The 11,111-nt window shown below is 38.9% G+C and overlaps 1 protein-coding gene across 1 annotated transcript; it reads right to left on the bottom strand.

The window, feature by feature from the left end:
- Positions 1 to 1,842: 1,842 nt before the first annotated feature.
- PGI1 (phosphoglucose isomerase 1) lies at positions 1,843 to 7,847 on the bottom strand. The gene is made up of 14 exons (XM_021952492.2): positions 7,163 to 7,847; positions 6,937 to 7,059; positions 6,512 to 6,610; positions 6,004 to 6,087; positions 5,329 to 5,472; positions 5,185 to 5,250; positions 4,551 to 4,619; positions 4,325 to 4,432; positions 3,615 to 3,667; positions 3,390 to 3,528; positions 3,132 to 3,288; positions 2,965 to 3,043; positions 2,270 to 2,336; positions 1,843 to 2,173 (listed from the first exon to the last, which is right to left on the bottom strand). Exons 1-14 carry the CDS (start codon positions 7,700 to 7,702, stop codon positions 2,042 to 2,044), a joined length of 1,860 nt encoding a protein of 619 aa, XP_021808184.1. The 5' UTR covers positions 7,703 to 7,847; the 3' UTR covers positions 1,843 to 2,041.
- Positions 7,848 to 11,111: the final 3,264 nt, after the last annotated feature.

Genomic DNA, 11,111 nt, shown 5'->3' with positions numbered 1-11,111 from the left:
ACGTAGCTGTCAACAAAGTAACGGGTAGTTGACGTGGCAAACCGGAGCTCCAATTTTTTGTTTTGACCTTTTTTAATTTGTTTGAATAATAAATTGAATGTTTTGTTTTTTTTAGTATTTTATTAAGTCGAAGAAAATAAAACAAGTTTCGAACGTTGGAGGTGGGGACAGACAGACTTTTTTTGGTCTAATTTCGCGCTAAACTAAAGAATCCGGTCACATGGGTGGTGGTGGTCCAGTGGGTCCCGCCGGCCCAACTTTTTCTTTTTCTTCTTTTATAATTTTTTTTTTTGGCACTTATTTTGTTTGCTTGGTCATGGGTAGAATGTGAAATCATGGATAGGGCTTCTGGTCACTTTAATTTGAAAAAATAAAATAAAATTATTTTTCTAAATTTGTTCGTACCACTGCAAATGGAATTGGAAATTATTTAATTAGTAATTTAGTATGGTCGTTGTACTTTTTAAGTGTGATTAATTTGGTGCATCGTTAAATTATTACTAGATTGAATGTGGCTGTTGCCTTAGCCCTTAAGCTATTTTAATTTTTGCATGGGCTGGGATCCACTACGACCACATGCGACTCGCACCGCCAACCAAACCTCAGTCTTTCTCTCTCTCTTGTGGTGTGTTTTTTTCTGTGTCTGTTAGGTAAACGTTGATACATAAAACGGGTGAGATGCATGAGCTTCACATCTAGAAGGGTCACTACTCATGTCTTTTTTTATCTCTCTTCTCATGTGAATATACAAGAGTAATTTGTACACAATGACTATTTCAAGGCGTTGATAACAATTTCCTTGAGAGTATAATTGACTCTTTTACTCATATATGAATACAAAATACCGATTTCGTAAGCGATACGACAAATCTCCAAAAACAAGAGTGAAAATAATATGTATCTTGACTATATGGATATTGTATGGGTAAAGTCTCCTAAGGTCATATCTAAAAATTTTGGATTGTCCGTACTCAATTGAGTGCTACTCGTAGTTGTACATACCTTTTTCCATAAGATATACAAAAGATGGATATACATTGATAAAGGAAAAAAATTCAAAGATGAAGCTTTCCAGCGTTGCACTTTTCAAACTATCTTATTTAATTAAGACAATGACTATGAGTATTACTAGTACTAGGAATTTATTAGGCGTGTGCTGTTTGATAATGAAAACAGGGTGGGCAACAGTTGGAATCTTGGAGATGGACGGTGACATGGACAAAGTGGATTTCAATATCAGAGCCCCAACACACACAATCATCCATTGTTGTCTTTTGCAGCCTGTGTGCTGGACCATATTATTGAGACCGTTTATTTTGTCAATTTTTAGTCGAGTACCATTTTCAAAAAGCATTTTGAAAATTTGAAAATTGGCTCTGTAAGTACTTCAGAATGAGCCAAGAATGTTTCTAATTGCGTTTGACGGAACTTTTTTTTTTTTTTTGGCTTGCTAAAAGTGTAGGGGGAGGGGAGGCTACGCCATCCCTTAATCCTGTTTTTTGGTTTTTACAAATTACCCACAAAGAGGGATTGTCAATAGCATGACTCAAACCTAGACCTTTATAATGACAAAACAATTTTAAAGTGTTTATAAGACATACAAAAGTTTTCCGGAGAAGCTCATAGCACTTAAAAGCACTTGAAATTTTAACAAAAATTATGACGTTATAATAAAAGCGTATGAACAATAAGTGTATATTACCATGTGGGCCCTCAATCATACCATCAAAACTTTCCTGCGCTTGGGGTGTTGGAATGTCTGCTATTATTATTATTATTATTACTACGATCAAATAAAACATTGATCAAGAAAAAAAAAATGTTGGCACACTGAAGACAATGTTGACAAAGGATGAAGATTATGAGAATATTATATATAATATTTCTGATAAACCAGCTTATTATTCCTAAATGCCGGAACATAATTTTTTATTATTTCCAAGCTAACTTGACCAAATAAGAGACAAGATACAATGGGAAGGAAGATCAAATCTTCGGATGTGTAAATTCAAATACATGCATAATACAGGAGAAAACAAACTTAGTACAACGCATCGACATTACACTCCCCAAGGAAAACTTTGATGCTCCGTGGTGAACCGCAGCTGCCTTCGGCGATGAGTGCTCTGTCATTGGCGGCCATGTGAGCGATGATCTTGTAAATCATTTCGATCTGAAGCAATTATGTAACAAGGTTAGCAAAGAAATTAACTAATTTTTGAAACGGGATTTCATAAAGAAAAGAATGAAACTGAGAAAGTGGAAATACTTCTTCGGGAGCATGGCACCGGTCAGCTACTTCTTCAAGCGTCAACGGCTCAACAGGCTCCTTGCAGCTGAAAACAGAAAGATAGTGGTGAATGGTGACAATTAAAAACAATGACAAATCCAGTCACATCTATAGTTTATGTGGCACGGTAGAGGTGGTCCTTCATCTGGGTTTTGTCTGTTTTCCGAATAATGATAATGTTGTCATATTCTTAGTAGGATAACAGGTAAAACCTTCCACATATTTTCTTTCCATATTTGAAACACATTCACACTCAAAATCAGGCATTTCAACACCAGGATGTGACAGCAATTTTGTTCCATAGCAATTTTCCTTTTTCCTTTTAATTTTGTAAAAATACAAAACTACTTTATCCGGATTGTTTCTAAGAATCTTTCCAAATAATGATCTGTTGTCACATTCTCAAAAGTATTGCAGGAACACCTTGCACACACTTCTTTTTCCCTGCCATACCCATATTTGTATGAACTTTGCACTCAAAATCAGGCGTGTTGTCGACACAAGGATGTCTCTGAATGACACCAATTTTGTTCCAAAAGCAAATAGCTTTTTTCCTTTAATTTTGTACAAATTCAAAATTATTTGCAAGGGCCACCACACACATAATTGCGGAGTCGACACATTTCAGAACCTATACACAAAATGAGCTGGACTGCTAATAATTGACAACATACCTGGCCTCATTGAGTACAGCTAAAACCCGCTTCTGAAGAGCTAAAACTTCTCCAGCTGCTTTTTTACCAGCTTCCACACCTGAGCCAAGAATAAAATGGAAGGGGTTAACAAAGATGAAAAGCTTTCTCACTTCCAGACCCAAGGATGGATAAACATATTTATTTACCAGGTTGATGATACGCATTAATGTTGACAAGCGAAGCATATATCCCAACTGCTCTCTCATAAAGTGCTATAAGAGCACCAACAGATCTAGGTGTCACTTCTTGCACAGTAACCGTAATTGACTCCCGGTCGTTACCATAAAGAGCTGACCTTGTTCCCTGTAAAAACTCGTTCAGATGGATATAGGTAGACAGGAAATAAAAGGAGAGCAAGCTGTAAAACAATTAAACAGAAATATCATCTCCAGATAATAAAAAACCTGTAGCATTCCAAACAGGTAGTCCCCACATGTGACGCCTGGTTCAAGCTCCCAATCATGACCAGGAGGCCTATCACGTAATACTTCAATGAATGTCACAAAGAAGTTGTGGACACCTTCTCTCAGTTGTTGGATGTAGCTGCATGAACAGGTGCATCAGGCTCGAAAATAGTTTGCATCAAGATATAGATGAGCTGCACTTAATAAAGAAAAATGTAAACTCACGCATGCTGATCCGTGCTCCCCTTATTTCCATAAACCGTAAGTCCTTGATTCACCTGTGAAAGCCAAAAAGGTGAGCTGCAAGCAAACCATGATGAAACTATACATACGTACAAAAACCTAGGGGTGGAGCATCTTTAATGATGGATACTACTAAATACGGGAGGAACAGACTGAAACAATCCACTATGCTTGGCCACCAAGAAGGATCAGAAAGCAAACTATGCTATTTGACAAGTGATCAACTCTGAAGCAAGTCAGCTCATGGAGCTGCATGACTAATACTAAACTCATCATTTATGCCGCCTCGTAAAAGTGATGAAGCATCATCATCTTGGGTAAATGGCAATCTGAGAGTACTAAAAAACAAATGAAAGAATCAACTAACTACCCCGTTGTAAGTTGAAAATCATGCCCTGCAATCCGCGCCCCCCTCCCCAAAACCACCGCCAGCCAGCATGACAGATAATGAACAAACAAACAAACAATTGGGTAATTCTGCTAGCTCTGGGGAAACAATGGAAAAAATACTGTATGGAAGTGTCACACCTAAACTAAACTCCCAATTGTAATTGCAAACAGGCACAATGCAAAGACTAACACCTCAAGATACTGCAAATACATGTTTATATTGGCAATCGAACTCACGTTTTTGGGATGCTCATTTTTTGCTAAAAAAACAAAAGATGGGTGTACAGATTTGTTACACATACCCGATTACCATCAAGGTCAAATTCCTTCCCAATAGATTCCATGACCAGCTGCTGCAAATACCGACTAAATAATAATAAGCTGTCCTTGTACGGAAGAACAACCATATCCTGGGGAAAGCCAAAGGAGGAACATTTTAAAAAACTCAGAAAGAAAAACCCACCATAAAGAAATCTCAATCAAATGTAACACACTTTAGTGAGTATAAATAGAGGGAGCATATAATACCTTGGATCCTAACCCATCAGATGCCCAATACCAACTTAGAGCAAGCAATGCAGCAGGGTTATTCCTAACCTGAACCAAAAAACAAATTGTAAAATTGTGAAAAACATTAATCTTTTGTTTTCCACTCCCGTTTTCGTTAGGGAAGTACTAGACAAACAATAGAACTAGTCATTATTTATTACTTTCAATTTAGTTATGCAATTTTGTTCTCATGTAAGTTCTACTGGGAAATCATTCACCGTTAGGAAAAAGAAGAAATTATATTACCAGCAACAAACAACAAGAAATGGATTTACTGATGAAAGCAGAATACAACAGTAAACAGAGATGGCAAGTAAATGACTTTCAATCATAACTCGTAGCAGATCAAGTCAGATACAGAAGAGAAATATTCGCAACACAGAAGAATTATCCATCACATAAACCGAATAATTTTTTCCACTATTTACAAAATTAACCCTCGTAGATAGCCTTGCTCGTTTGCCCCAAATAAGTACATCACAGGAATCATGACTTGCCATCAAAATCAGAATAAATATTTCATACTGACATTATGAATCAGTAACTTCGCCCTTACCAAACTGGCAGCAATATATCCAAACATAAAAATCAGAGGTAAAGAACGAATACTTACCACAGTGGTTCTATTTGCCCCATCCATCAACAAGGCACCAACGAGCATTTCTTCAATGTCAATTCCCTGAAGCAAGGATCAAATACATATCCCATAAAAACATGAATGATGATCACACCAAAACCAGAAGTTAAGGTCACCAACCTGAAGTGCTGCCGGAAGAAGACCAACTGCAGACATTTCAGATGTTCTACCACCAACCCAGTCAAACATGGGGAATCTAGCTAACCATCCCTCAATTCTGGCAGTGTTGTCTAATAATGAACCCTCTTGAGTTATCGCGACACCCTACAACACACACAAATAGCATGAGCAATTTTGTTATGTGTGGCCCATGTGGACATGAGTACTGTCCCTCTATCATACTCTACTGTTATGATTCAAAAGGGCAAACCAGAACAAAGCAATAATGCTTTTAGGAGGAGGTTTCAGAAGTTGCTGTTAATAGAAACAATATACCAGGACAGATACCAACAATCATCTTCCACTATAGAAATGGAAAAGGACGAATGCAATTTCCTCAGGCCCATGAAATTTATGCATGTTTGTCAGTCAGTGTTAAACACCAAAAAGGAAAAAAACACAAATAACTTTAAAAGTCCACATGCTAAGGACCATTTTCGAATACAAGAATGAGTAAAGGAACATCAATTCACATCCAGCCAGTGAGTAAACCTAATATCCTACTCCACAACTCTAGCCCCAATAGCACTAACACTTGTTTCTACTTTACTATTATGGAGCGGGGAGAAAATTAACATCTCATAAATTGAGCAGGGGAATTTTAATAAAGCAGAAAGAAAAACCTGAGATCAAAACCTGTTTTGCAAAATTCAGGCCAGCCTCACGGAAGGCCTTCTGTACCTCCAGTAAACCATTTCTAGTTTCAGGAGTACCTCCACTCTGAAAACAATTGAAATCGGCATTATATCAGCAACATGCATCACAATATAATCAAGAACAAGAACTTTAGAATACAAAACTAGATGGCAATGCAACATAAATGCATGCACACACATTGTCTCATATTAGGTTCTCACATTTGTTGTATACTTTAAGAGTAAGTTCTCTCTAATCTGTGGTATCAGAGAGTTAACTGAAAAAGGACGATGTAGGTAGGTTTTTGCCAGTAGAGTGGGGATGAAGTAAAATTGTTTGATATGGCATATAAGTTACAACTATTTTTTTGCAAATATCTCTAATATTTTTAGATATGGTTCATACTTTAAAGCACAAGTCTATACAGAAGGAGAGTTTACTTCATATAGTAGCATTAACAATTTAACACATCAACAGGGTAAAGGGAAAATTAAATGTCCATTCAAACCTTTGAAATCACAATTACAAGTGTAGAAGCCAGCTCGGGGCCAAGTTGTGCAATCTGGTGATCAATTCCTGCTGGATCGGTATTGTCAATGAATCTTATCTGCCAACAAGAAAAAAAAGGGTGTTAAGTTGCACATATTTAAAGGATCAAAATAGAAGGGATAAAGTGATTCAACTTTAACCGCATCCAATAGCATATTTCATACAAAAGCCGAAGCTTGGGCCTTCTTTCAGCATATAAAGTTAGTACATCGCTCCTAGTTCAATGGGGGAAGTCTATATACTCTCACAAAAATTGCATAAGGCAGCAAAGACATTGCACTTAATTAGGAAATAACATACCCAACAAACAAACCCAACCACAAAATATTGAGATAGAAAGAGTCAAAAGCAAAGGGTGTTTGCATTGCAAGCTTATTAGTTTACCTTAAGAGGAGGATTATCAGGAGCCAATGCCTCAGCAACAAACTGTGGTCCAAGTGCTGAACCTCCAATTCCAACTGAAAGTACCTGAGTAAACCGACCAGCTGGAGAAGATGGTGGCTTAATCTGCAATTTTCAACGAACAACATTTCCTCTATTAAACACCCCAATACCTCTTATCAAATTTAACAACACTTCACAAATGCACATAGAAACACAAAAATCTGACCTTACCGCTGACGACGTCGTTCGAGAACTTAAGGAGACCCTCGAGCGTGTTCTCAATCTGCAACCTGAGAAACGAGTTGGGGGCGAGCTTAGGGTTCCTAAGCCAGTAATGGCCGACCATACGACCCTCATCGGGATTAGCAATCGCACCTTTCTCCAACTCCACCATGGCCTTAAAAGCCGCCTGTAACCGGGGCTCCATTTCCGAAACGAACTCGTCCGTAAACCCGACCCGACTCACATCCAAAAACAACCCGAGCTCCTTGTGCTGGTACAGCCAGTCAACGTACCGCCGCCACAGCGCATGCGGATCCTTCACCAGCCCCTTCTTCTTGGCCGGAGCCCCGTCGGCCGTCGACAACTCCGCCGAGATCTCCCGAGCCACAGACACAGAAAACCCCCGATCGGCCGATTTCGACCGGGCGGGGAATGAAACCGAAACGGAACCCGAGTCCTTCCGGAACAAACTCGTCGGTTTCAGGAGCGGTTTCTGGCGCTTGAGAGTTGGGGAAGCCGAGGAAATGCCTGAAATTGAAGCCATTTGGTTTGAGACTGAGGAATTTTGGGGCTTTTGGCCTCACACCATGTATGTGCCTCTGGTTTTTTCTTGGTGCTCGGGAATTGAAGTTGAGAAGTGGCTTTGTCTTTTTGGCTCTCTCTATATTTTTGTTGTGAGCGGGCGGCGTTTCACAAGGTTCACACGTTGATTGGTTGGTAGTTTTTTTTCATCGTCGACGAAAATGGGCCTCTGTTGGTCCTGTTATTACGGTAGTACCCTCGAATATTCTTCGTTTTTCTCCTGCGCGCTCTTTTTTGCCCTCTGGTCTTCGTCATTTGCCGGCGCGGGATTAGCTAACCCTTTAGGTCCTGAAAGGTCAATTTCGTCAAACGCTATCGATCCGCTTCAGTGCAGTTGATTATTTATTTTTAGCTTAGCATCAACGACGATTCACGTTATAGCCTCCCTTGCTCTCTTTTTTACTTTCTGTTTGAATTTTTTTTAGGCTTTTTATCACAAATGGTCCTTCACGTTTACGAAATTATCACGAATGATCCTTCAGGTTTTTTTGTGACACTAATAGTCCTTAACGTTTGGGCTTTTTATCACAAATGGTCCCTGCCGTTATAAATTCCGTTAAGTGTAATGTGGAAGATAAGTGGAGCCCACATGTCCAATCACATTGTGACATGTGGATAAAAAATAATTAAATTATTTTTTAATGAAAATTCATTTTTCTTTTCTGCAACATTTCATCCCCTTCCTTACTCCGTCTCTCTCCCCCTCTGCCCTCGCTCTCAACCCTTTGCTCTCCATCTCTTCTCCCTGTCCTCTCCTTCTCCCTCTGTTTTTTTTTCTATAAGATATGCAATTGCTCTCCACCCTTTGCTCTCCATCTCTTCTCGCAACCCGCAACCCATGCCCAACGAATCTCTTCTTGCAACCCACCTATTCATGTTCACTGGAGAGATATGAAAAAACTGTTGCTTTCATTCCCAATAACAAATTCTTCAACAAAGTATAGGATTTGGTCAAACTCTCTGCATCAATGGCAGCTTGGCGCACCAGGCATAGGGACAAAGAGAGCAGTCGCTAGCCCTGCAGCTGTGCCTCACTTGGTGAACTATAAGCCAGCCAGTCATTGAGAGAGTCAGCCTTGACTTTTTTGGCACACACATGACAAGAACATAGAGCACATGACGACACCAGTTGAATAATAATGGCGGTGCTCTCCTTCCTTCCTCCTACTTGTACGTATTGTTTTTGTTATCCTTCTCTGGTTCTCGACAAAATTGGACATCTTTTTGTTTCTTGGTCCAATGTGCGTATGGCTTCTCTTTTTATATTTATGACTTAAAGTTAGAATTGAATGGGAATTTTCCATTCCATTCCATACAGAGGACCGTGAATAGGTGGGTTGCAAGAAGAGATTTGTTGGGCATGGGTTGCGGGTTTGCGAGAAGAGATGGAGAGCTAAGGGTGGAGAGCAACTGTATATCTTATATTTTTTCTTGCAGGTGGCAGTGGGATAGAAAAAAAAAACAGAGGGAGAAGGAGAGGACAGGGAGAAGAGATGGAGAGCAAAGGGTTGAGAGCAAGGGCATAGGGGGAGAGAGACGGAGTAAGGAAGGTGATGAAAAGTTGCAGAAAAAAAAAAAAGGAATTTTCATTAAAAAATTATTTAATTATTTTTTATCCACATGTCACAATGTGATTGGACTTGTGGGCTCCATTTATCTTCCACGTCACACTTAACGGAATTTATAACGGCAGGACCATTTGTGATAAAAAAACCCAAACGTTAAGGACTATTAGTGTCACAAAAAAACCTGAAGGACCATTCGTGATAATTTCGTAAACGTGAAGGACCATTTGTGATAAAAAGCCTTTTTTTTAAATACAAGCCATACTGTGATCTACACGGGTTTGAACCAGCGACCACTAATTTACAAATCAAAGGCTGATTCCGTTCACCTTTTCATTTGAATTTTTTAACATAGAAATTGAGCCAACATATTTTACTAAATTATATATATAAAATAATACATATGAAAAATATGCTAAAATGCAATTGTCAAGAACCTTCGTATGCATGACCCAATTAAAGGTAATTCCATAAGAACATCATTTTGTTTCCTTGGTGCCATGGCAAAGGACAAGGGCAAGTAAGAGCAGTCACTATTTATGTGAATAGTGGATAGTGGCAACCCTTGCAAAAGGTAAGTTGTATTTCCACCTATTGTCATGACAACCTAAGAGCAACCATTATTTACATGGGATTAATTTTATTTATATGTATGAGATTAATAATAATAAAATTGATAGGTATGTATAAAAAAAAATGTTTTTGAATTTGTTGGAAATTTTCAGAAGTTTTTTCGATTTTTTTTTTTTTATAAAGTTGATGACATCAACGCTGACGTCATCGTCCTCATGCAACAGTTCATGTTGTTTTTGCCTTTGGATCTACCCGGGCTGCTTGCTTCGAGGGCCTGGGAGGCCTCCTGCCCGAGCTGGGAATAGCGCTGGAAGTGCTTTTAACCCACCAATATCACAAAAGGTAAAATGCCAACACATGATTATTTCATAATGTCATAACATATATTTAACAAATTAATTACCGGTAATTAAGATAATTTTGCACTCCACTATCACTTGTATCACTATACTTAATTAAGATAATTACCGGTAGTAATATTTCAAACCATAAGATCCTTGCACTAAATTAGGGTTCAACACTCTCTCACGTTGACTCATTTTATGAGACACTACAATGGCCTCCTCCCCCGACAAATGAGTACACAGAGGAATAAAAGGTTTTTAATATTGTTTGTACCATATCTGACCCTCCACTCATACGACGACACGTGGATTGGAGGAACTCACTCAAGTACCCAAGGCCTCGAATAATCGGCAACCCCTACCGATGGTATTGTCTCAAAGCAACAAACAAGCGCTACAGGCCTACCTTATCTACAATCGGCATCCCTTACCGATTGTACATAATCAACCTCGAAGTACCCGCCCGAAATATCTACGGACTCGTGTCAACCTCATAGGGCCCTCCCACGAGTCCCACATCGAAAGTAAGTACTAAAAGCACACAAAATGCCCCCTATAAATATACCCCTTCACCATAGTACAGGGGTAAGACTTTTCAGCTTGACTTCTATACTTCTATATGGTCAACAACAAGAGTTTATATAAACAATCTTACTTGAGCATCGGAGGGTCTTAGGCTGGTTCCACACCGGTTCCATAGACCTCACGGGCTTCGCTTATCTCCTATTCAGGATCAGCATCCGAAGATAGGAAGAATCTCCCTCTATCACTCAATCGATCTCCTAGATCGTCCACATATCTTGTAAGTTGCACTCATCTCTATCTGTTCAATTTTAGTGCCAACAAATATTTATCTATTTCTCAAATTAATATTTACATTTCGGTCCCT

The sequence above is a fragment of the Prunus avium genome, chromosome 1 (assembly GCF_965620075.1).
Source record: "Prunus avium chromosome 1, drPruAviu1.hap1.1, whole genome shotgun sequence".
NCBI lineage: Eukaryota > Viridiplantae > Streptophyta > Magnoliopsida > Rosales > Rosaceae > Prunus > Prunus avium.
The sequence above is the reverse complement of the archived record's forward strand: the minus strand, read 5'-3'. Positions and strand labels throughout refer to the sequence as shown.

Excerpts from the sequence above, each read along its gene's own strand:
- PGI1 (XM_021952492.2), bottom strand. The coding sequence starts at position 7,702 with ATGGCTTCAATTTCAGGCATTTCCTCGGCTTCCCCAACTCTCAAGCGC. Across the intron at positions 5,473-6,003 it reads GCCTGAATTTTGCAAAACAG|GGTGTCGCGATAACTCAAGA; the intron begins GTTTTGATCTCA and ends TGTGTGTTGTAG. Across the intron at positions 3,668-4,324 it reads TTGACCTTGATGGTAATCGG|GTGAATCAAGGACTTACGGT; the intron begins GTATGTGTAACA and ends TGGCTTTCACAG.